Here is a 25,391-nt window from a genome sequence, read left to right on the forward strand (position 1 = left end):
CAGCGTGGACGGTCCTCCAACTCCAGATGGATAAGCAGTCGAGATAGTTCCTCTCAAGGTTCTCCTGGCAGTCGTATCGACGAATATGAAAGGGCACACACGCGGTATCGGAAACCATCGGATGGCATAATCTTCCAGGTGATCCCATCTGCGAAAGACAAGAATCCGAGAGTTTCAATTGAGAACTTCCCGAATGGTAATTACGAGGAGATGATTAATTCGAATTCCGGCACTGACAAGCGACAGAGGTTCTCACTCACATTCTCTCCCACCTACCTCCAGAGACCTTGTCTTCCATGAGCCTCGTGTCTCAGCGCTTTCACAAATTGGTCACCACACCTCATGCATGGCGCATTGCATTTGCGAGGTACTTCCCTGGGCAAGAAGCGTTGGGCGCTGGGCCAGGCAAGGCTTCACAAGAGTCGGTGTCTGATGTTGACAGAGCACAGCGCAGGTCATTCGCGCGGTTATCAGCCCTTTCCTCATGGAGAAGCGAATATATCCTTCGAACACGACTGCTGCGCTCTTTGGGCCGCGGCCGGCCTGCAATCGAGGCAATCTCTCGCTCTGGTGCATCTCGCCATGCTAGTAGTGCGGCCGCTGCTGCGGTCACCACTTACGCTTCCGGCTTGTATTATCCCGTCAGCCATCTGCACGCTACGTTTGGGGTCGGCCTCAACAAGAAACAGCCCCTGTTCATGCATGGAGCAGTTGAGCAAGGGGGTGTCACTGTGAGCGACCCGGCCAGTGGTAAACCTGGCTCTTGGGGTCTAACAGATTTCGATGCTTTCAAACACTTTGCGGATCAGTTCCCGGGCGAACTGCCGTATGGCCTCGGCTCTGGGAATATGGTTGGGATGGCAAATGTCATGGATCTCAGTCAACCTTATGGTAAGGTATATGGAGAGGCTTGTCCCGGAGGACGTGTCTTCTACACTTCGACCAGCGAGCAACGGGGTCGGTTCGTATCCATGTCCTCGACGGCCAACCTTGCGCTCGGAATCCCTGAGACGACTATGATCGGTTGTGCTGTTTGCTCGGTCTGGATCGCAAAGTCCGAGTCGGTTCTCAAGGCTACTAGTGGTATATTTGGTTTCCTTGCAGGATTCTCGAACGGTGTTTTGGCAGCCTATGCCCTTGGTGTCAACCCCGTCCAAGATCGCCGGTACGACAAAGGGGAACTCACTGCTAAATGGGTTCTTTGCCCAGGTGTGCCAATCATTGCAATTTGTGTCGATGAGAGGGTATCCACTCGAAGATTGTCTGCAGGTCGAATCTGGGCTACCGTCTTGAACGCTCTCGGAGAGGTCTTTTACCTCACTGACGCCCCTATCAGACCAGATTTTGTCGGCAAAGCGTCACCCGATGAGCTCGATCGCCTTGCCTGGAAAACGGGGAGATGTGTACAGTGGTCGCTGGTCGAGGCTACGCGACGAACAGCGAAACCAGACCCCTTTGGCACGGCAAAGGTCGATGGCAGTTATAGTCCAAACATCTCGAGCGATGCATGCGGCTTAAGCAAAGACCAGATTATCGCTGAAACGAAAGAGGTCGAAGGATTTCTGCGGCACAAACCAAAGCATTTCCAGAATGTCTGTACCGGGTGGGATATGCAGCGAAGATTGATCGCTGATTTTGCGGGCGACGATGGCCACAATAAAGGGGAATCCATCTTCGTCGTAGATTGCGGTTTGTACGGGAACAATGTGGCTTCGGTGCGCCGTTTTACTAGGTGCATGACGAAGAACACCGTTGACTCGGAGCTGGACAGCTGGCCAACCCTCCAATCGGCCATGAAGCAGCCCTCGATCTTTGGTACGGGAAGTCCAACCCAGCAGTCTCCATATTCCTCCCCAGCGCCGAGAAGTGTCCCGCGATCGCGGACTTCTAGTCAAGACGACGGTGCGGGCTCGAGAACGAGAGAGGTTTGGCACATTTCAACCTTCTCGTTTGCTGAACATCGAAACATCCACATCTCGGCTTTGGCTTCTGACGAGTCAGAGTTCGCCACTCTGAACGTCAATGAGGATCCCTTACTCGGAATGTCTGGTGGCTCCAACACTTCCTCGCCTCTTGCATCCCCTCTTGGCCACACGGGAACGTTAAGCTCGACCTCGGAGATCCCTGGCCATCGTTCACGGCTTTTTGGAATCGGTACGACGTCAGGCATCGTCATGCTTTGGGACATGCGCGCTAGCCTGTCTCCCAGCCCTGAAGTTGTCAACGCCGTCTCGCCGGTCAGGGTTATTTACACAAAGTCTCCTCAAATTGCATCACTTGCCCTCACTTCATTGTACGTTGTGCACGGAGGAAATGAAGGTCTGGTTCAAGCATGGGATGTGCTGGCGTCCACAACTGAACCAGTCAGGACACTAAACTCTCGGTTCTCGGACCGGGCAAGACGTCGTATCGCTCAAGCCGAAGCTTCTGTGCAAGGCGTGGGAAACAATTACTACGCTGCAGGCGCAATCGTCTTGGACCCTGATCCAACAGTCTTGCGGGGCATGGTTTCTTTGGGCTCTTATGTCCGATACTGGTCTTACAGTTCCACTGCCGCCGATGCGTATAAGACGCGCAAGAGGGGCCAACTTCGTCGGCGGTCGGAGCGAGGCAGTAATTCTACACCAGCCGGCCAAAAGGTCAGCGCAACCGGACGCGGATTGATCAAGGATTACATCAGCAACGAGAGGCATGAAATGGAGCGAGAGAAACTCGCAAGGCAGAAAGAGCATGAACGACTGAGCGGCAGATTTGGCACTGATATTCTGGGCGAAGGCGCGAGTGAGGAGGAGCTGCTGGCCTATGCCACCATGCTCAGCGAGGAGGCATTTTCCAGTGAGGAGAGGAAGAGGAAGCAAAACTACGGCGGCGGTTCGATGGCCTCACCCAGTGCATCTCAGAGCGGCGCGGACCATGCGGCCGATGCCGAACTGGAGGAAGCCATCCGTCTAAGCCTGTTGGAAAACGAACAGGTGTCGTCTTCTCCAACAAGGAGCGCCAGTGACTTCGACGTTCCCATTAGGTATGCAAAGAGCTCAAGACATGGCACGCCCTTGAGAAGTGCGAAGGCCGGGAGCAGCAAAGCACAAGCAACGGCACAAGAGGAGGATGACGTGGAGTTTGCATTGCAGTTGAGTCTCGCTGAGGAACAAAGCCGTATGGCCAGGGACGAAGACTTTCCAATGCTTTCCAAATCCAGTAGTGGTGGATCTGAGGGAAGTGGGAAGGGGAAAGGAAAGTCCAGACGGCGTTGAGGAGAATTCTATTCTTGCATCCTTGTTGGGGCAGCAGCATTTCTTTGGATGAGCTGGGGGGTTCTTGTTTGGCACCACAGATTTTAGCCTCTATGGCGGTGGGACTGGATTCATCCGTCAGGGCCTTCTATTCTTGATTGACTGAGTCTTTCTTCCGGGGGATGGGAAGCGGTCGGAATCCAGCTAGATAGTATTTCTTCTATTCGGACCCAAACACAGATTTTCGTGGCACCTGGATTGATTCTACTCGATACCGCTAGAGAGAGAAGCCGGTGAGTGGATGTCGAACAACGAAGCCGGAGCCGGATCTCGGTTGGACACGGTCCGGCCTCTGGGTCAATTGTATGCAGCTCCAGCTTTTCCCCGAAATCGTTTGTTGCAGCCTCGGCCAACACTCCGCACGGCGCACGCAAACCTTCACTTCACCTGCGTCTGGCGATCGCAGTCAAGTGCTCACCATGCCCTCTGTGACCACCAGGCAAGCTCAGCAGCGATGACGGCGCCCGTCATGTCCCTCGCTCTGCTGCGGCGAGCTTCATCATCATCCCAACCGTTCTGCACTGCCATCAAGAGACACTTCTCCAGCACGGTCGGCAGGGAAGCTTCATGGGGCTTCATTGGCCTCGGTGCCATGGGTTTGTGCTCCTTCCCCTGACCCAAGCCACCATGTATGCTGATCGAGTCTCCTCAAGGCTACCCCATGGCGAAGAATCTACGCGCAAAGATCCCTGAAGGTGACTCGATGACCGTGTACGACGTCAACACTACCGCCTTGGAGAGGTTTTCTCAGGAAGCTACGCCGACGGGGGTAGTCGTGGCAAAGAGCCCTCGGGAGCTGGTTGAGAATGCTGTGAGTCAATTACTTCCGGTTGTGTGGACAGACCTGCATGATGAGCACTTTTGTTCTATCTATGATCTAAGTTGGGGGCATTTCCCTTTCGCGGGATTCGCCCCTGCCGTGATTTCCCTTTTATTTTATAGCCAATCCTCTGAAGCAATCCGACCCGTCGAGTGAAGCCAACCTGATGCTGCCCAGAAGAATGATGCACTAACGACCGTGACGCCACGACGGTTTAGGACAACATCATCTCAGCACTCCCCGAACCTCGACACGTCAAGGGCGTCTTTGAAGAGATCCTCGCCTCCTCCCTTCCCCAAGCCCCCACCGAGCAGTCAAGACTCTTCATCGACTGCTCCACCATCGACCCTATCACCTCTCGCGAAGTCGCAAAGATGGTCAAGGAGAAAGCTGGTGCCGGCTTCGTCGACGCACCCATGTCGGGCGGCGTTGTCGGCGCCCGCGCCGGTTCGTTGACGTTCATGGTCGGGGCCGAAGAGGCAGACATGCCCAAGATCGAGAAGATCCTGCTCCTCATGGGCAGGAAAGTGTGGCACATGGGACCGCAGGGGACAGGGCTGAGCGGGAAACTGGCGAACAACTATGCATTGGCGATCAACAACATTGCGTGTGCCGAGGCCATGAATTTGGGTATGAGATGGGGCATTGATCCCAAGGCGCTGGCGAACCTGCTGAACTCGGCCACGGGCAAGAGCTGGCCCAGTGAGATCAACAACCCTGTGCCTGGAGTGATCGAAACAAGTCCAGCCAGCAGAGGGTATGAAGGCGGGTTTGGCGTCAGTCTGATGAACAAGGACTTGAGGCTTGCTATGACCGCTGCACAAGAGGCGGGCGCGAAACTTGCGCTGGCGGAGAAGGCGAAGGAGGTATATGACCAGACGGAGAAGGAGTACAAGGGCAAGGATTTCTCGGTCGTGTATCGCTGGTTGGGCGGGAAAGAATAAACTGTTCCTGCATGATCGTAAAGTCGTCCTACATGCCTATGTATGTATCTATGTATGCATGTATGCATGTATGTAGGTATTACCGGACAAGGACAAGATCCGGACATGGAAACTATGATTCCTTGGTAGTATCCAGTGCAAAAGGACGAGTTTGTTGCCATATCAGCACAAGCACCGAGTATTACACGCTGGGTATGTATTCCGCGTGTCTTGGAGTTGGAGTTGGACTTGTGGATTAGGTACTTAGTGCTGCGTCCTCGCACTCATCCCTACGTACATACAGGATGCTGTGCTATTCAATATCACGGCTGTGCTCCGCTTTGTTTCCGATCTACAACATCATACCCCGTACACAGAAAGCATAGGCGGGAAGACCGTGCGGAGTAAATATATGGTACATAATATGCAGGACGAACAGATATGGACCTGCATATAGAGGATAGAGATGCAGCATCTCGAGTCAGTCCGGCATCCTGGACATGGCCCAAGAGGGCATTGGAAATGCACAATTGCAACCCAGCTGCTTGATTGATTTCCCTTCCGCGAGCTTCTCGTCCTTCCTATTTGCCCCCTTTTTCTTCTATGCATCCATGCATCCCATCCAATCTAATCATGTCTCGGATCTCGATTAGCGGAGACTTCCCGCTAAGCTCTTGAGACCAGACCAAAGCACACGTTTGTTTGTACCTTGGCTCCAGCGGTTTGAAGGAAAAAAGGGGGGGTTCAGCCACCCCAGGCAGGGAATGTCGGCGGGCGCTGCCAATAATAGGAGTAAGAATGCGACCGCGGAGTGTTATAAATGCTGCAGAAGGCTGACGAACAGCAGTGATCTCGGATGGGGGCCGAGTCTCACAGTGCAGACATTTTGCGTTGTGCCACATCTGGCGGGCTGCGAAAAGGGAGTAAGATGGTTCTTGGGATGAAAAGGGCTTGTTCCGTGTGCCCTCTTCGCCAAAATGTGACCGCGTAAGGTCCAACTGCTGTGTCATTTGGGCCCGTGCAGTGTTCACTCTTCTCCAAAGATTGCGTGACACGCACACCACCATTCCTCTTTGTAACAAGTAGGATCATCTCAGGGAGAACCCTGGGCCGGTCGGAACACGAACCGAGGCGATTTCCGAGAGTTGCCAAAGATTCAGATTTCGAGAAACTTTTAGACGTCATATCGTGGTACACCCTCCCTCCCGAGCTGAGAGTTCCTACTCAAAGCCGAAGATTCAGGGGGCTGCCGCCATTGTCATTTCAGCACTTGAGCAGTACAATTACTAACAGGAGGCGGTGACGCAGACCTGGTTGTAGCTGCCAGAGCGAAGGCAAGAACTCAAACCGGGTGTTCTTGATTCATCGTACGTTTTGTCGAAGCCTCTTGGTCGGTATTATTCGTGCTCCGAGACTCTGGGCCATCGATTGATCGACACTCGAGAATGACTCGCCTTGTTGTTGTCGTCCATCTGACTGACATGGCGGTAGTAGGAGCAGGGTTGCTCGGAAACGGCTTCTCGTTTATGGCTAGTCTGATTGTCAGACTGTTAGAGTTGAGCGTGTCTTTGTTCGGTTCAGAAGCCATCCGCGTTTATAGGATGACATTCCGAATAGCCATGGTAGCGATTCGTGAATCCCTCTCTTCGGATTCTCCCCTTTCCTTCCTCCTAACCGCCTCGTCGTAAGCCTCCTTCGCAAGGTCGCGAATGGTATCCTCGAAAAAGAACATTTTCAACTCCTTTTCCAACTTCTTCCATTGGCGAGCCTCGCCGTACTTGTCCAAAAATTGTCGCATGACCGTCGTCCAGCCACGGGGACGGATCTGGCCATGTTGTATGACGGTTCCGATCATCATGTTGGTCCAGAGATAACACGGGCGTTCCGGAGACTTGTGGCTGGGAGTCTGGTGCAGAGCAATGTCCGCTAGAGCTTTCAACGCTGTCTCATAAAAGCCAGTCAGATGGTCTTGGAAATGGATGACCCTCAACAGGTAGCAATATGCTACCAGGCCGTGGGAGAGAAACCTCTCCGTAGGGGTGGTTTGTAGGGTAGCGAGTCGATGGAGATCTTCGAGTGTCGTTTGGATCTTCCTTCTCGAGGTAACGCCGAATTCTTCAACTCGAATCGTATCCGACAATTTCGCTTTGACAGTGGCGAAATGGGACAAGAGCCGGATCATTTGGAGCGAAAGCACACCCGTCAACCCAATATCACAGAAGCCTTGGGGGAGCCTAGACAGCATCTCACAAACTTCCGGTTTGAACGGATGTGCCATGTAAACGGGGAACTCTGAATTCTGTAGAATTTGTCCCGAATACCGAGTTGACTTGTCCGGGGTAGAATCTGCAGCAAACAGAAACGACCATAGTGCCTCATAGGCATCGACATTGGCCTTGAGCAGTCGTTCCCACGGCGAGGTGCCCTTGATTCCACCCCTGAGTTTCATCATCTGCCTCATGCCGGAGACGTGCGCATAGGCGCCCGTGTGGTCTCCCAAAATATAATCGATCGTGCCCAATGTCGCCACGACTAGGATCGTAGTATCGTCCGAACATTGCTGAGGGTTTTGGAGTCGAGCGCGCAGTTTGGTCATGACATTGCCTCGGTGCCATACAAAGTGTCGGTCGCCGCGAGCCGACTGCCCCGAGGTGGCGAGGTATGTGGCTCGACATAGAGCGATCAGTCCTTCAAAGTAGATCTCAGACGTCAACGCAAAAGGCCAGAGCAGGCTCACGTAAGGATTAGAATGGCCGTCGAACGCAAAGGCGGTGCCATGCTGCGGAGCCCAGACCTGGACATCTAGATTCAATCAGACGAGATGGAACGAGAGATGCCAGTCATTTGCACTCACAATATTGGGCCATGTTGCCCACGCATCCGGTGCTTGGGATTGGCAAGGTTTGGAAAGGATCAAGCTGGAGTCCATTGGTGGGAGACTTCTTAATCTGCAGTTGACTGGCGATGGCCTTCGACAGGAATTCTTCCTTGGCCCTCCTGACCTTTGGATCCAGGTGCTTGAGAGAGATGACATTGCGACGCGGTGATCGAGGGATCCGTCGGCGCTTGATGGCATTTTGCTGCGCCCACGATTGCGGGGTGGTGATAGACACAGTCAAGACGGGTTCTTGCATGGTGACCAAATCCTGTGTAGTCCGTGTGTATCCCTCCCAATTGCGACGCAGTGCTATATCATGTTCGCTCAAGTGGAATGGGCGCAACTGACTTGAGGGCCGAGGTGAAGAGAAGGACGTCCTTTGGCCATATGAGTCGGGGGGGGAAAAGGGCGTCCGAACCAGTTTGGATTTCACTTTGCGCCCATCGGCCCTTCTAATGGCCCAGACAAAGAACCTTCCTGCGCCACTTGGACTTTTGCTGCTTACTTGATGCGCGGGATCCAAGCACCACAAGGGGGTGGGTGGTCAATCACGCTGAAATTGTGCCTTAGCGGTGAGTGTGGGTGTGGGTAAGTCAGACGGTTAATGGCTGTAGTTGAGTAGGGCAACTGAGGCGGAAGCGGGAAGCAAAGAAGGTGAGAATCATTACTTACTTGGTTCCTAAATCTCTGGTGTTTTCGTCGTTGACCCATGCACAGGGTGAAACGGGGAGAAGAGGGAGGCGAGAGGAGGCGCGTACGTAGGTCCTCGTGTCTCCTAGACGAGTGGCGGTTGCGGCTCCTAGGTACTGTAGAACAACCAGCCAAAGTGCCTAGGCTGTCGGGCGTCACCCCCGAATCAAGCAATCATCCAGGGTGGCTTCAGAGGGCTGGGTCAATGCTGATGCTCCTTCTTACTTAGGCTTGAAGGGGTGACCTATTTCCGCGGTGGGTGGCAGCGGTAGCTTAAAGAACCCTCTGAGGGCCCCCGCTAAACGAGCCAGTTAAAAACGGCCCTGATCCGAAGGGGCCACATGGCTTATCCGGGTCTCTTAGCTAAGGTTATATAACACGGCCTAAAGTAAAGAACTACTGTATCTTACTAGGGCTCACTAGGCTTGGCCGTGATCACCCACCCCGGGTAAGAAAAAACGGGATTAAATGGCGCCTAGGCCTCGGTTGATGCTCTCACAGTGGCACCGATACTTATTCACCAATCATGCCTAGAGTGGCTTGGGCGACGCCCTCTTGCTTGAATCATGAGCTACCCTCGCTACCGACGAGTAGTTACCTTGCATGCCGAGTACATATATTCAGCCCTGGAACGACGGGGGCAGCACTGACCTGCATTCTACTCAAATTCTTTCCCTCACAATCTCCAGGTCCCCATAGCTGCTCCCTACTGTGGGCACGCTGCGGCGGTATACACGGCACAGCAGCTGCGGACAAGTATCATGGCCCCCCCCCCCTGATGCCCTCCCAATGGGCATCCCGCTATGCCTCCAGTTCCAAGGTTTGCCCCCCCTCCCCCCAATGCCTGTTCCCCTTATCCAGTACAACGCCCCCCCTTTCTCCTAGTTGCCTTCATTCCTTCGCTGCCCACTTCCTGCCGTGTTTCCCAGCCATTCACATGCCTTGGTCGTGCCTTCCATGTATGGGGGTCAAGCAGCTCTCAAATGCCAACCTCAGCATTCAACTCACCGCATCCCAGAGTGTCTCTGTTGTCCCCTGTCAAATTGTCTGCTTGTCTACTCTGTACCTCATACGAGGTCCCATTGTCTGTATTGTCTGTATTGCCTGTGTTTTCTCTCTCGACCCCTTCCTTTCTGGCCATGGACCCTCGATGACCCGGTCAACATCATGATTCTGCGGCCCTCGAGAAAGCTCGCGGGGCCAATGTATCGTCGAAAGTCCGGGCTGATTGCGGCTCTACTCACCCTGTTTCTCTTCCTCCTCTTCCTTCAAACGCGAATTCACCATGAACCTGCTGAACCGCCGCCGGTCGCTCGCCCTGAATCTGCCCCCGAATCTGTGCCTGTGCCTCAATCAGATGTCGAGGCGAAACCGCCAGCCAAGATCAAGAATCCCCTCCTCGACAGCCAGGCTGCGTTCTGGCGAGATCTCTATCTGATTATCCTGAACAATGATCCCAATTGCAGGAATCCTCCCGACCTTGTCGTGCCCCAGAAGCTCGATATTGGCTTCGATCCCACCCACAATCACCCTCGACCTGATATTCTGTACATGGACACCGCCGACATTAAGCGCATGCGTGAGGCCCATTCGAACTTTGTCAATGATTTGACAAGCACTCCTCCCAAGATACCATATGAGCCGGGTACTCGTGGCATTGTCATGACCGGGGGCTTCAGCCAACTTCCTGTCCTGGTCATCTCAATCCTCATGTTACGACGAGCCGAGTCTGAGTTACCAGTCGAGGTTTTTGTTGCCGACCCGTCTGAATGGGACGAGCAGATCTGCAATGTTGTCCTACCTGCCCTCAACGCCAAATGCCTCCTCTTTTCCGACATCTTTCATGCTGCCAACACGGGCGTGTCGATCGATCGGTTTCAGTTTAAAATCATGGCCATCCTTTTCTCTTCATTTGAAGAAGTCCTTTTGCTTGATTCCGACGCCTTTCCTATACACAATCCTCTGCCATTGTTCCAAGAGGAGCCCTTCAAGAGTAACGGATTGATTGTCTGGCCGGATTTCTGGTACGCCTCTGAATCTCCGTACTATTTCGAAATTGCCAAAATCGACAGGATCCCCGCGTTGAATGAGCGAGCTGCCGTCGAATCAGGTGAAGTCATGTATTCCAAAGCGAAACACCATCTGTCAATTATGCTCGCCGCATATTACAACTATTATGGGCCTACTTACTACTATCCCTTATTCTCTCAAGGGGCCCCCGGTCAGGGCGACAAGGAGACGTTTGCTTGGGCTGCCACTGCACTTAAAGAGCCGTTCTACGCTGTCCACCAACGCGTCATGGCTCTTGGTCGACACGACACATCTGGCAACTACCTTGGTAGTGCTATGGCTCAGCACGACCCTGTCGCTGATTATACGTTTACAATGGCCCATGGCCCTCCCCACGAGCGAGTTCAAGATGTTGACACCGGCAAGGACAACCACTTCGATATCCAAGCTAGCGACGTCAAACCATTCTTTATCCATGCCAACTTTCCCAAATTTGATCCAGCCACCATATTCGGCCATGAAATAACAGGATTTTCAGGCCAAGTAACCGGCGCCGGAGGACCGACTCAAGACTCCAACGGCACCAAGGTCCGTTGTTGGATGGACGAAGCTCGTGCCATGCAGTTGTTCGGTTTCGATGTGGAGCGCAGGTTCTGGGAAGAAATCAAAGGCACTGCTTGCGAGTATGAGCACCAGTTTGGCACATGGAAAGGCAAGCAAGGAATCTGCGAGCGGACCCAGAAGTACTGGAACGAAGTGTTCGGTTCAGACCCGGCACTGGAAGATCGCCAGAACATGGGAACCTCAGTTGAATTGCCAGCTCCGCCCTGAAAGAACCGGGGGTTCGCAGCCACATCCAACCCCGTCCGACCTGTTGGCGCACTCTACCCGAACATGGAAGCACGGTTCCCCCAAATTGAAAATAGTGGGCTCATCAGAAAAAGCATCGGTGCATATAAGGGGTCAAGAGGTTTTGTACATTTTTGGGAGGAGCAATCAACGTTACGCTGAAGGTATCGGTGCTTTGACCCGGACACGACGGGGTTTTTGCAACGAGTTTATGACCAAGATACAAGATGTCCACATGGAGTACACGATACCATGTATTAAAAGAATGATATGGAATAATAAATTACTGAGCGACATCACACTGCCGGGTTTCATGAAAGCTTAGAGGACCAGATCGGAATAGTTTGGGCACGCTGTCAAGAGGGTTTGATGTAATAGAGTCTATCGTTATTTGTGAAAAGTGAGTTGTAAGCAGGTCGGATCTTAATCTGAATCGAACAACCCGTTAATACTGAGTGAAAAACGTTCCTTGAAAAGACCTTGCTTGTCTTAGCCGACATCATTAGAGCTTCATTGGATTCCATCACACGGCACAGATTGCTTGTGAGATATCTTGTGTCGTATACGGAGTACAGTGAATACACGTCTGTCCCTGCTCAAGGTGGCATTGAACTTTGACCTTCACCTACATACGAGGCGTGTATAGAGTTGCAACATGCCTCCCTCCTTGCGTGAACAGATGGATGGATAGATGAACCGGTGAATGGGAGAACGAAGGAACGAACGAATGAACGGATGGAATAATTTGCAAGAACTTGTAAGTTGTTGATGTATTGCCCATTCAAGAATACCAGGCAGGGCTCGAAACCAATTCTCTGATGTGAGTGAGTGATCCAACCAGTCAACCTCAACGAGGGTTTCTGAAAGAGGAACCCACTTATCCACAAGCACAACACAACACACCCTGGGGATCTTCGCTATGTGAACGGAGCCGGTAGCATTGCCTTGGTCTCTTGAACATACCCTTCCCCCCCTCCCTCCATCCCGTCCTTCTGTTAGGGCGCCGACCAAAGAAGATTCAATTTCTCCGAAACCTTGCGCCAAATTCTTGTTTGACATGTCAACCAACAGCCGATAATGCCTGGATTTTGAGCCACTATTAACACAGCGCACAGAGACAGTCGAGTCTTCCTCTCACAAGTACATGTCCACCCAAAGGTTGGTTGCCCAAACTATTGTCCTCTAATATGACTCTTCGAGTTCGGTGCTCCAAGCAGCATCACTGCCCTCGACCCTCACGGCGCCGGAATGTGCATTCTCATCTGACATCTCCCTGAATCTCTCCTGTGCATGTCGGTACTGCGAGGTCTGATATCCGGTGTGATGATTTTTCGCCGGTGGCGGCGCCATCTGCCCTGCAGCAGCAGCCCCTCCACTACCAGCACCAGCTGCTCCAATCGGTCTCTTCTGCCCGTTCGCGTTGTAGTTCGTGCCCAATGCATTGGCCATGTGGTTGTGGGTATGGGCTTTCGAGGCGTAGTAAATGTCCCGGATATCTCGTTCGGGTTCCATATCTGAGCCGTCGGAATATGTTTCCCAGTTCTCGCTGCCGCTGGCTGTAGTGCCAGTAGTCATGTTCGATGAGGTGTTCGAGGTTTGGCGAGAGACGATTGTTGAAGGTGGCCCTGAAGGGTTATGTCTTATGCCCTGACTGTGGCTATGTATGGAATTCGACGAAGAATGGGAAGGCTGATGTTGATGTTGATGGGGGACATGAGAATGATAGAATGGATCGGCTTGATGAGATGGTAGAGCTGCGTACTGGGTGTGCTGCTGTCGGTCACGATTCAGGAGCGAGGCCGACATGTACGACATTCTCTCGCGATCGTCATACACGTCTTCGGGGCTCATTGGTCGCACATAGCGACTGCTATCACTCGAACCAGAAGAAATGGTGCTTGCTGGTCTATTTGAGGGAGGCGGTGGAGCATGAGAAGTCATGGCTGGAACTTGAGTGGATTCTGGAGGTGGGACAAACAGGTCCCTCATCTTTGGTGGAGGTGCTCGTGGTGGTCCCATAGTTCTGGCATTCTGGGAATAGTTTGGTTGTGGTTCTGGCTGCGCGTTATGAGAGACTGGTTGAGGAATGGCACGGCGTTCTGGCGAGTTCTTCAGATTTCCGAGCGGAACGCGAGCTGGTATCTTGGAGGGAGACTTAGGTTGAGACGAGAGTACTGCGGTTGTGGAAACCGAAGTTGGTGCCGCTTGTTGTCTGATTGTGCCAGGCCTGCTGGTTGTGGGAGTCTTCGCAGTTGCTGACCGCGGCGGAGGCCCTTTCATCACACTGGCTGGTCTGGCTGGAGGCGCAGTTTTTGCAGCAGTGGAAACTGGTTTTGAAGCTGTTGCCGGGGCGGGAGTCTTCGATCTTGGAGGCAGACCATTTGGCGTCTTTGATCGAGGCGGCGGTGCTTTGACTTCAACTTCTTCGATCTCATCCAGCATTCGCTCACCCTGAACCAAGAACGGCCGACCGTATTCGTCCTCGTACTTCTCTAGAACCTTGGTCAATTCAGCTATGACCTTTGGTAGCTCCTTCGCAATCCTCTTCCTCATCTTCTCTTCTCTCAGCAACTTTCCAGGGTCGCGCTTCTCCCCCTTCTGGGGTTTCAGCATGAGGCGTGAAGCGTCATTGGCAGACGCCGCCAGCGCTTCTCGGTCGGCTACCAGAGACTTGTATTTCTCGACCATAGCCAGGATAGGTGCACGTTGCTCTCTTAGCGTCATGAGCCTCTCAATTTCTGCTTCGTGGGCTGAGAGCAGAGCGTCGCTGTAGACGTCTGAGAAAGCTGGGGTGAAATCGAGCATCTCTTCTTCGGAAAAGTACAATGAATCCCAAAGTTCTTGCAGTCTGACGCGAGCATCCTCGACGAACAAATGCAGATTCTGTCTCTTCAATTCATTGAGTCTTGTAAGTTCGTCCTCGAACTCATTGATGGTTCTTAGTCCACAACCTCGGTTGGCAGCCAGGAATGCTTTCCGATCCGGTGCTTCGATTCCAAGGCGGTCCCACAAAGTCTCTATGCTCCTCTTCATCTCGCTTAGCCGCTTCTCCCGGCTCTTCTTCTCGTCGAGGAGTTTATCGCGACGGCTCTTTATCCGATCAAGGTCCGCTTGGTGTAGACCTAGCTGCTCAGGCGAGTCGCGGTAATGTCGGACAATCAGAGAGTCCGTCTGTGCTTGGGGGATGCCCAGTTCAGACCACAGTCTGACAATTTCTTCTGCGGTTTGTTGCACAACTGCAACCCTTTTGTTATATTCGTCATATACCCTGGTAAATTCTTCATCAAGTGTTGTGACGTAGGAGGGAGAGAGGTCGAAGTTGGGAGGACAGCTGTTGGAAGAGGTAGGGGGTAGTCTGATCTTCACAAAGGATGATTCGAGATGCGAAGAGTATGATTCGAGAGCTTGCACAAGTTTCTTGACTTGTTCGAAACGCTCTCTGTGTAATCTACTGATAACATTGTATTTCTCTTTGAGGTCGCGTAGACAGTCGATCAGGGGATATGTGACTCGCAGGGCGTTGGTGTCCAGGTCGTAGCCTCTGTCCTTTTCGTCTTCGAGCGACTGTTCCATCTGTTTGATAGTCTTGATGATGTTCTGAGCTTCTTCGGTCATTGCATTCTTCTCACTGACGATAATGTCAGTACGTTTTGCACTGTGCAACACTGGAGGTTCCTTCATACGAATTGACCAGACGGAGCTGGTTGTGCAGAGCCTCGGACAGAGCTGCAAAGAGCTCTGTTTCTCTTGATTCGCGTTCATTCCGAGGGACACCTATCTCGTCGAATATAGCGTGCAGTTGCCCGATGATTGTGTTGACTTGGGTGGTGAGGTAGCTGGTGTCCATGGACGGAGGCATGCTTGCGACTCAGGCTCGTGGCCGAGCAGGTCTGAGAGATCGTTCTCGATTCTGATAAAATCAACCGAATGCTTGCATCGACGCTCTTGAAGAATACGAAGAAGCTCGCACTATGGAGAACGGAGGAATGGTCAACAGATGGCCATGGCGTGCTACCGAATCAGGTTGGAGGAGTGGACAAGTGTGGACAATGCCATCATCTCGAAAGATCTGGTTGTGTTGATGCGCGATTGTTGACAGAGCAACGGCAGGCGAGGCGCGCTTTGCCCTTCACCGCCTTGCAGCTCCCTAGTAATTCTCCGAGGGGAAGCGGCAGAATTGTTTCGCTTCAAACAATTCTAACAGCTGCCTGCAACTCCTAGTATCTCAGGCACAGCTTCGCTTCATCCATCGCTCGCGCATCGATCGGATCATATTCGAGCTTTCATACAGTGTCTCGAGTGTCACCTCTTTAGACTGCCCCGCCGCCATGTCGACCCTCTCAGCCTTGCGCAACTGGGAGGCCGAAAACAATGTCATCACCATCGACCCGTTCGAAAATGCCCTCTATAATCTCCCAGACCCCGCCGCCTACAGAACCTTGCAAGACTCCGCTCCATGGAAGAAAGATCCCAATTATTTCACTCATGTCCGCATATCTGCCCTGGCCCTCCTCAAAATGACGACCCACGCTCGCTCTGGAGGTAGTCTCGAAATCATGGGTCTAATGATTGGCTACGTCTCCGGTCGATCTCTCGTCATAACAGATGCTTTTCGGCTTCCGGTCGAGGGGACAGAAACACGAGTCAATGCGCACGCGGATGCTGATGAGTACATGGTCAACTTTGGCATCGCATCTAGAGAAGGTGGAGGTCAGCTGGAAAACGCCGTGGGGTGGTACCATTCTCATCCGGGTTATGGTTGTTGGCTCTCAGGCATAGATGTTCATACTCAAAAGATACATCAGATGGCCAACGACCCCTTTGTTGCAGTGGTGATTGACCCAGACCGGACCGTCTCCGCCGGCAAAGTCGAAATTGGGGCCTTCAGGACATACCCCGAGGGTCACCAGCCGAAGGACAAGCAATTTACAGATGACAGCGACGAGTATCAAGCAATTCCTCAGGATAAGATACAAGACTTTGGTGTCCATGCCAATTCTTACTATCCACTCGAGGTCACTCACTACAAATCCACCCTCGATACCCATCTGCTCGGTCTCTTGTGGAACAAGTACTGGACATCGACGCTCTCGCAGTCACCCTTGTTCACCAATCGCGACTTCACAAATAAGCAGATCGCCGACCACGCAGTCAAGATCAAGGCGGCAGCCACCAAACAGAGGACTGGTGCAAGCATGAGCCGACGAGGCCAAGAGCTGGTTGGACCGGGAGACAAGAATTTCAAGGTTGTACGGGATGGTACCCTGGAGCAGATTGTTCGAGGCGGCAATAAGATAGCAACGGAGGAGATCGCTGGACTGTTGGCAAATGAAGTCAAGCAAAAACTGTTCTGGGGAGTGGTCCAGGAGGCCAGGCACAAGGCAGCTCACCAGACGGCCCCTACGACTACAGAAGTGTCGACAGCGAGCAACGGCGGTTGAGAAGCTGCGCCATCAAATGACATGTTGCCGGAAGAGTTGGATGGCGGTACCGACTGAAGTTTGGGACAGTCCAGACCGTCATACAGCCAAGCGACGTGGCAGTCGAGACCTTTCTGAAATTAGCAGGCCTACACTATGTACCCATAGATAGGCTGATGCTCTGAGTTTTGGCAAATGCAAGGGGGCAGCGGCCATCCGGGCCTCGACGGGATTATGGTGACGACGTCTTTATGACAGGACGACTTGAGACGGGATGATATGTGAAGGCCGTGAGCGGAACTGGCGTGGTCCAATGTGAGAGGCCTCCCTCCCTCCACCCCTAGGCCTGACGACGTATGTACAGTAATCCGATCGAACTCAAACTGAAAGTACTAATGCATCGCTGCCCCCATGGGGAAGCCGAAAGTATCTTGGGCATCGAATGAGTCTAAATGAAGTCATTTGAGCGTGCCGCAAGGACTTCCATCCAGCCGGTCTGCCATGATAGGAGGACCAAGGATCATTAATGGACAACTATCAACCCCGTCCTGCGTCCTACATAGGTACGAGGTAGAGGGCATCGAGATTCTAAGTACGCACAAGCCCGTTCGTTGATCTTGCGAGAACTCTGATCTTTCTTTGACCAATTACTTTTTCCGCTCTTTCCTTTCTGCCGCCTGACGAGAGGAACTTCCCGTCATCGCTTCTAGGTCCAAGGCAGGGGAATACTTCGGTACCCCATGTGTACTAGCAATGGCTCATCCACCACTACTCTGGACACTTCGTACCCCGTACACTACACGTACCTACCCTCCCTCCCACCTTTCCAGTTGAGCGATCTATGGACTCCATAATCAGGACTCCTTGTCTCGCTCTCTACCTACATAACACAGCTGACATCAGGGGCACGAGAGCGCCATGCTGACGCTGGTAGGGTGGGGTTTGAAGTTCTCTTTTTTTCTTGTTTCTTTGCTCTTCGCTCTTTTACCTGGATCCTACGTATTATCCAGATCCATCCGTGCAAAGGGGGCCCCGTGTTTTGGGGGCCGGGGAAGGATTTTGGGGACTTTGTCAGGACCAGCTGTCTCCAGTGGAGTGCCGCCTACTTGATGTAGGTACATACGTGTAGGTAGGTACAGTAGGTACAAATGTAGGTGCCGAAGCAAAGATCAGGGCTAGTAGATTAGGTACATAGGAGGAGGACGAGTTCGTCCTCCGTCCTGTTGTAGGCTGGACAAATTGGCTCCGGCAAATCATTTTCGCTTCCACTTCTGATACTCCCTTGACACTTCCTTCATCCTTACGAGTCCTCTGTCGTCGAGTCAGGCCCCATCATGGGTACAACCCCCTTAGCTATGTAGTCCCTTCCTTGTCATCAGCACCGAATCGCTCCTTTCCCGGCAACCCACTCAGAGCGGAGCCTTCAGTATTAGGGAGTGACAGTTCCTCCCAATGTCGGATCTCGGAACCTCCCACCACCACACCTCCAACTCCGGAAGCGACCTGGGTTTTCCGCACGGTCTCGAACTCGGTAAAGTCAGTCTCAGGTCAGTGGCGGAAGATTCCGAAACATTCCACGGCAACCTCCATGCCCTGCCGCCCTCAAAACGAGAAACAAGACGCAGAGACAGAGGCAGCGATACGACTTTTTGGCATGCTTGTGACTCGAATAGGAAACCTCTTGTAGCTCGTAATCCTGGATGGGGGGAGTGAGCCTTCCTTGGCTGCATCGTTGCCGTCTGCCTCCCATTGTTCAGGCTCTCATAGAGGTCAAGACTCGAGGAACACCAATGCCGCGGGGATACTGTTAGGCCTGGTGGCCCCTACGAACTTCGGCTTGGCGGAAAGTTTCTCCTCAATGTTCTGGGTGCTAGGAACATGTACCCCAGAGTCATTGTGAACCTTGATTTTAGCACATTGAATCGAAAGGTTCCATGGCCTCAGGAATTGACGTATTCAGAAAGGAGAATGCTCAAATCCCACGGCCGTCAATAGTAAGTCCATAGCAGACATGTGTCAACGGAGATCATGCTCCATTCCTACCCGTGCTATTCACGGTCGGTCATCTCACGAGAAACTGTTGAGAGACGATATAGATATAGATATAGATATAGCGGGCGGAGGATTCCAGACCCCAAACAGTATCAACGCACAATACCTCATCCCATCCCTGGGCGCAGCGGTTCCACGAAGTATACACCCTCCAGTTCCAACCTCGATCTGGAATATCGAGGAACCATTAAACCCATGCCGCCAGTCATCCCAAAGCGGCCGTTACGATTTCTTCCATGCCATCACATCCTTTCCGTCTCTTACCATAATATCCTTCTTGATCGGCAGGCTTGTCTGCACGACCGAAATCCGGCCAAACTGTTGCGTGTTCATGTCGGCAAGCCCTGCGGCGACGAGGCTATTCACAAGCCGAACCGCTTGTGGCCCTAGCCTTCGTGACCCATTGCGGTTCGAAGTTGCATCACCACTTCATCTCCACCGCAGCAACATGAAATGCCCACTGACTTCCCTGCTCGTCATCGTCTTGATGGTCAGGGAGTCATTTGTCGAAAAGTAGTACCAGATAAGCCAAATTTCCCCCGCCCGCACCCGCCCTTGTCGATTTGGTCGCTCGCCTCCCGCGAGATGACGGCAAGAAACCAGCCCAACACAATTCCCGCTCAATTGCTCCCACATTCTCAAGGTAAGACAAAACACGCTGGAACGCAAGACAAAGCCGACAAATAAATAGACAACACAAGAAATTCTTTTTGAATTACAGAAAAGTTCTCCACCACCAACGAGGCTGATCAGAGCCTCACTCGTCGGGGGTTTGTAAGACGATACTGAGAAATGTCAACCACGATGGAACCTTGGTCACTAGCATCGTCAACCTCAATAGTGTCGCTTGCCAGACCGGCTGGATGGTCATCAGATGGAATACCAGGTGCACCGTAAAACCCATGTGGTTTCATACCCTCCAAAGACTGGCCAAGCGCAAGTGGACTCGAATCTCTTGTGGCACCAATTTTGGGTGTAGGTAGGCGATCTAGTGAAGGTTTAGTTGATAGAGTGCCGTCCGAATCACCGCATCCATGATTGAAGTCTGAGCCAAAGTCATCGGCTTGGGAAGCTTCTTGGCTCTCCTCTTGAACTTTCTTCAGAGTCTCTGCAGTCGCACTAGCCTGGACAAGGAGCGCGTCGAACTTCTGCAGCATAGACTCAAGTTCAGTCTTGCAGTCACCGTCTCGGAGGAATTGGTGAGCGGCCGTCTCACACAGTGTTTGGATCTGCTCTAGCTCTTTGTCCACCCGAAGAAAGCTCACTTCTTCGTTGGAGGCGGACGGATTCTGAAGAGGAGCCCGGGTTTTGCCTGCCAGTAAGGTGGAGGTACTTCGAGATATCATAGAACTTCTGATGTCGTCCAGCATGGAGATACCATGGCTGCTGCGAGCAGTTAACGTGGGAAGTCGAAATCCTCTGGCGGCCGCAAGAGCAGTCTTGCCTTTCCGCAGGTTATTCCGACCAATTCCGATCTGCTTCACCATAGTGTCGAGCTGTTCTTGTAGATATCCATCGTAATAGACGACAATGTGATGTTTATTCCTAAACTTCTGGGGCCCAGAAGCACCGGAGCGGATGGAAGGGCCTGGCTTTCTTTTCCTCCGTACCTCTGCGTACAGATATCTGTTCCCGGCCTCCAGAGGATTGATATGCCTGGTTTCAGGCGAAGACAAGCCATCAGCACTCTGGACCATGTGGTCGTGGTCATCGCCTTGTTCCTGGTCTTGAGTATGGATCGAGGAAATCGAGGGAGTCTTCCTTCGTTTCGGCCTGGCTTGGTTCACTAGCCGAGAATACTCTGCAGCGAACTCGGCATGTTTTTCAGTAGCGTGGACAGACAATGAGTGAATGCAGGCTCGCCAGGTAGGAAGATTGTCAACAAGATAGACGAAGCTCGAGTGGGCATCCATAGCTTGGGCCATGGCGACCACAACAGCAGAAGAGAGGTAGATTGGCGTACAAAATGGTCGAACAGGTTCAAGACATTGTTTCGGTCGCCCCAAGTCGTGCGAGGTGGTATTGCACAGACAAGAGGACGCAGACGGTGGAGGGAAACGAGATGTTTGATACGGTGTGCAGGTACTCGAGGTTGTCGAAGTGGCCGGCCCGCAGGGCAGAGCTTCGACGATCGCAGGAGGTTGCAGGTAAGGTCGAAGTACAACACACAAGTCCCAAGATTCAAGCTCGACAGCTGGACCAGACGGTATAGATATCGGGAAGAACGAAGGGGACGAAAAGGCCAATGCGACAGAAAGAGGGCGGCGGGTGGTGGACTCGAGGGGATTTTCGGTGGTAGTATTCGGGAGAGTGGCAGTTGGCGAGTGGAAGGAGTACGGGCTCGAGGAGAAGATGCGGTGTCAGATGCGAGCAATATTGTAACGCAACGTGGTTGATGGAGATGATGGAGCAAAGGCTTTTTCCGGAGGCAAGCGTCAAGCGTCAAGCGTCTGTGCACCAGGGTTCATTCCGTACAGGACCGTCAACAATCATACACTTGCAGCAACGACGCCGACTAGACCAGATTCAGCAGTCGCAATAGTGAGATCAACAGGCTGCTCGCTAGGTGCCTGTACAAGTAGTGCCTGGGCCACGCTTGGGCAGTCCTGGGCAGGTCCAACAGTTGCAAAAATATGGGGAGTTAGGCTTGCAAAGCGCAAAAAACAGGTCAGACGCAGCCTGAGGCCGCAGCAGCCTTCTGGATTCTGAGTGGAAGTCACTTAAATCTCTAGCGGCCTGGTGGCACCGTCCGTTCAGTCTACTTACTTAGTAGGTAGGTATGTGCCACTCTCAAGGGGGGACACCCAGGGCCCTGGCGAGAGAAGAGGCACCATGGCGAGGATCCTGGTGCCCAAGAAGCCTAAACCAGGTGGTCGAGGGTGCCCCGGATCCTCACCCACCATATCAGTTACTGCCTAAAGTAACCTAGTGAATTTTGATTTGGGCTGGTGATGCCAACCGACGGACCACCGTTTTTCTCCGTCACTCCTCACCTCGTTTGCATCCAGGCTAGAATGGCTTCATCCAGAGTGCGTCGACTCAATGGTGATGATCAGTCACGCGTCTGAATAACCTATCTCGGTCAAGTTCTCATTTCTCCTCCCCACCGAGTGTGGTTCTCACACTGGCCACTTTCGCCATCGCTTGTCGGCTCCAAGTTGGCCATACCAAGCACAGTTGAGCACGCACCCAGCCCATTTTGAGCAGGGAAACGACTCGAGTCGAGTCAACTGTGCTCGACTTCGATATTGCTCCACCATCTACTCCATGCCTCCTCCCACCTCCCGTTCGGTCCGTCTCGCAGCTTGCCCTGAATTGGTCTTTGCATCCAGGCCGAAGCTTGCCTCAACACCCAAGAGTTATTCCCGTCTCCATATTTGACGCCGTGGGAAAGCACCTTTGAGAACCAAGATTCTTCTCAGCCAGGGCCAGTATCCTGTGGCAAGAGGCTATGCTACCAAAACTTTCGGCTTCGGGGATGCTCAAATTCAAGATGGAACGCACATCGTGGGGGCTGTCGAAAATGGGCAACTCTCCCTTCTTGCTGCATCCCGCCCATGCACCCTTGTGACAGCGGAGACCCCCAGCAAAGTTCGGATAGGAAATCAAAACGAGAGGGGTGCTCATCCGATCGTGGCCAGGGAGCTATTGATCCACCATTCGCCGTTTACTGGGTACTTGGCCCTGGGTCAAATGCGTCTTGCGGCCGAAAGAAGTACCAACCAGGTCCCTTGGGCTGCCATAATCTGCCGTTGCGGTACCGGATCTTGGTCTGCAGGTGAGTCGAAAAGACAGCAGGAAACTGCCCATCAAAGTCGTGATGGCCCAACACTTGCAGCAATCACAGACTGAACCATCTCCAGCCGCCAACACATGTCCCGCCTGACTGAACAAGTTGTTCGACTTGCAGGGTCGATCAGTACACGAACCAATGGTACCTACAACCGGAGCAAAAACGTCATCTTAGGACGCAGATACACCTACCTATAGTTAATAACTGTGAAATATGTGCACCCCGCCGAGGCTGCTCTTCTGGACAATTGGTTCCTGCACTCCGGAATACCTGACCATTCGCCTTTTGGACCGCAGCTGTAGGTGTCACAGAACAGGAATCGAATGGTCTCTGACATACGGAAGACATCTACTTCGGAGATCAAGCCCACCTGACTCATTGTTCGTCTCACCGACTCTCTCGACTCTTTCACAGCTTCTTCTTCATCGCTAATACCGTCTGATCATCATCATCTTAGGGCATCCAATCACGTTTTGGCAAGTGGTCAATAGTTGAAGCCATCCCATTAACGATGGTTCCTCAGTGCGCAGATCATAGCGGCCGGTGGTTGCAGGGTGGCCTCGACGGGCACTAGGCTTCGCACAACGCCGCAATCGACAGCCCCGTAAACGCCGGTTCATCATTCTGGCTAGTATAATTTGGACATCTGCAAGTTTGCTCAACTCGTCCCGGGCTTAGGGCTTGTGAAACCAGAACATGGCTCGAGGATTTGACTCTATATCAGTATTTCCGTGTTCAACGCCTGAGTTACGCGGCAGACCAGTCTGAAGTCTACCGGAAGGGCCTTCTTCGCAGGAGAATGAGTTTCCACCAGGGGTCACCTTGGACAGTTCGGAGATGAAGTCCAACTAGTTCCTGGAAGTGAGCGAAGATGGAACTGCAACAATTTCGACTTTCGAGTCATGCCATGTACCCAAGACCTATGACGGAGACTCGTTTGCGTCTGAAGTTCCTTGTTCTTAAAGCAATGGACATGATTGCCGTTGGTTCCTTCAAGTCCTTTAGGATCCCTCGCCTTGCAAAGACTCCCTGAACAGTTTACCACAGAGTAGCGCGTCTAAGGTCCATCCACAGGGCTGCTGGGCAGTCGCCGAAAGCCCCTGCCGACGAGCATGCTTCCAGATGATCATCAAACACGCCGGTGCAAGCCTCGTCTAGGGAGGATCTCAAGCCACAAGCCCTACAACTACTCCGTACTTTGTGCTGTCACGCACCTCTCACAACGCCCTTCCCCCGTCTCGCCCTTCAATATATGCACGTCGAGTCAACGATGTCTGACCATTACCACCCGCCTTGGTTTGATGATCTTCATCGAGCGGAGTCAAATTCCATTCGTTGGCGCTGCTCTTTCTGGCGGGGTTACTGTCTACGTCCGTGCCTGACGATTATGCGGATCTTCAAGAATGTTTGGTTCTCGACCAAGATACAAAATGCGGAGGACAACTATTAGTCCCTTTCGGGCGCCCATCGTCTTCAAGCCAGAACCTGCCATGGCTACAAGGAGGACGGAGGAGGTACTTACCTACCTACTCATGTACAGTAGGTACACCTATTGCTCCTACTACTAAACGGCCCCTGTCTTTCTCAACCCACTACCTGCAAAAGTCAAACTTAAATCAGTTCAGGCCGTGTTGACTTTACGCCACCGCCAGTATTTCACTTCATTCACGCTTAGCTGCAGGCGAAGAGTTTCACTTCTCTGAGCCTGTCCCCCCACAAGCCCACTAATCTATCCTGGCTACACACTTACCTACGAACTGAACAATATCCTGTGCCACATTGAGAAGATCCCTGTCTCGATATACGTACATATTCCAACCTTGTACCCAGTAGGTGGACAGAAAAGCCCTTTGATCCTGCAGATCAGCGAGAGAATTATGTGGTGATACAGATGCGCTGAAGATCAGGACAATTCCCTACGGACCAACTTATCAGTACCTATGTTCTAGGGACATAGTTTAAGTCATCCAGCACTGCTACATAGGCGAATCTCGCCGATCTGGCAAGAAACTAAGTATTGTTTCTGGCGCGTCGCCTCGTCCCGGTTCCGCACCGTACCGTTTGCGAGAGCCGGAGGTCGGCGAACGCTGGATATGAATCACAGTAGCTTGCAAGCCACCAGCCACCACAGCCGGAAATCAGCCAACCGAGGCTCGCAATACCAAGAGGTATAGAGGAGGAAGGAGTCAACAACCGGTTCTCTGTCCTTGCGTTCATTTCAAATCATAATGTGTACTTTGTTCAACGGCCTTTGCGGTTGGGGGTTAATTCGCAGGTGTTCTGAAAGCTGTAAGTAATCCGGAATTCACGATGCGCATGACATGGCTAGGGGGCCTTGAAGACATAACTGTCAGGCACCACCAGACCGAGAAAGAACAAAATTCTGCAGCCTTGTGGGCTCAGATCATCACCTTACAACGATCACCTGTCGCTCCGGCAGTCTTTTCAGGCCAGGGCCAGAGAACGATCTGGAATATGTCGCCAGCTGACGGAACATCATGATAAGCTTGAAGACTTATCAGAGTACCGAGTACCGAGTACGCATATAACTCAATTTTGGTACATTTTAGAATGCCAACGGTGTTCCGAGACCAGCGCTTCCAGATCTGGGCGATGGATGACATGTCAGCCCGTTCCTGGACTTTCGCGTTCTGGTCCTGGAA

At 52.6% G+C, this 25,391-nt stretch overlaps 7 protein-coding genes across 7 annotated transcripts; 4 read left to right on the top strand and 3 right to left on the bottom strand.

Moving 5' to 3' along the window:
* Positions 1-296: 296 nt before the first annotated feature.
* A1O5_01651 (uncharacterized protein) lies at positions 297-3,254 on the top strand (the record flags this gene model as incomplete). The annotated part of the gene is made up of 1 exon (XM_007742267.1): positions 297-3,254. One exon carries the CDS (start codon positions 297-299, stop codon positions 3,252-3,254), a length of 2,958 nt encoding a protein of 985 aa, XP_007740457.1.
* A 508-nt stretch (positions 3,255-3,762) lies between these two features.
* Positions 3,763-5,057, top strand: A1O5_01652 (3-hydroxyisobutyrate dehydrogenase; the record flags this gene model as incomplete). The annotated part of the gene is made up of 3 exons (XM_007742268.1): positions 3,763-3,889; positions 3,947-4,104; positions 4,332-5,057. 3 exons carry the CDS (start codon positions 3,763-3,765, stop codon positions 5,055-5,057), a joined length of 1,011 nt encoding a protein of 336 aa, XP_007740458.1.
* Positions 5,058-6,630: 1,573 nt separating this feature from the next.
* On the bottom strand, positions 6,631-8,170 carry A1O5_01653 (uncharacterized protein; the record flags this gene model as incomplete). Its single annotated transcript, XM_007742269.1, has 2 exons — positions 6,631-7,838; positions 7,891-8,170. The coding sequence occupies 2 exons, from the start codon at positions 8,168-8,170 to the stop codon at positions 6,631-6,633; spliced, it is 1,488 nt and encodes a 495-aa protein (XP_007740459.1).
* A 1,601-nt stretch (positions 8,171-9,771) lies between these two features.
* A1O5_01654 (uncharacterized protein) lies at positions 9,772-11,445 on the top strand (the record flags this gene model as incomplete). Its single annotated transcript, XM_007742270.1, has 1 exon — positions 9,772-11,445. The coding sequence occupies one exon, from the start codon at positions 9,772-9,774 to the stop codon at positions 11,443-11,445; it is 1,674 nt and encodes a 557-aa protein (XP_007740460.1).
* Positions 11,446-12,645: 1,200 nt separating this feature from the next.
* A1O5_01655 (uncharacterized protein) lies at positions 12,646-15,310 on the bottom strand (the record flags this gene model as incomplete). The annotated part of the gene is made up of 2 exons (XM_007742271.1): positions 12,646-15,091; positions 15,147-15,310. 2 exons carry the CDS (start codon positions 15,308-15,310, stop codon positions 12,646-12,648), a joined length of 2,610 nt encoding a protein of 869 aa, XP_007740461.1.
* A 481-nt stretch (positions 15,311-15,791) lies between these two features.
* On the top strand, positions 15,792-16,904 carry A1O5_01656 (COP9 signalosome complex subunit 5; the record flags this gene model as incomplete). Its single annotated transcript, XM_007742272.1, has 1 exon — positions 15,792-16,904. The coding sequence occupies one exon, from the start codon at positions 15,792-15,794 to the stop codon at positions 16,902-16,904; it is 1,113 nt and encodes a 370-aa protein (XP_007740462.1).
* A 2,780-nt stretch (positions 16,905-19,684) lies between these two features.
* A1O5_01657 (uncharacterized protein) lies at positions 19,685-20,860 on the bottom strand (the record flags this gene model as incomplete). The annotated part of the gene is made up of 1 exon (XM_007742273.1): positions 19,685-20,860. The coding sequence occupies one exon, from the start codon at positions 20,858-20,860 to the stop codon at positions 19,685-19,687; it is 1,176 nt and encodes a 391-aa protein (XP_007740463.1).
* Between the last annotated feature and the right edge of the window lie 4,531 nt (positions 20,861-25,391).

This window comes from Cladophialophora psammophila (assembly GCF_000585535.1).
Source record: "Cladophialophora psammophila CBS 110553 chromosome Unknown aczJe-supercont1.2, whole genome shotgun sequence".
Classification (NCBI taxonomy): Eukaryota; Fungi; Ascomycota; class Eurotiomycetes; order Chaetothyriales; family Herpotrichiellaceae; genus Cladophialophora; species Cladophialophora psammophila.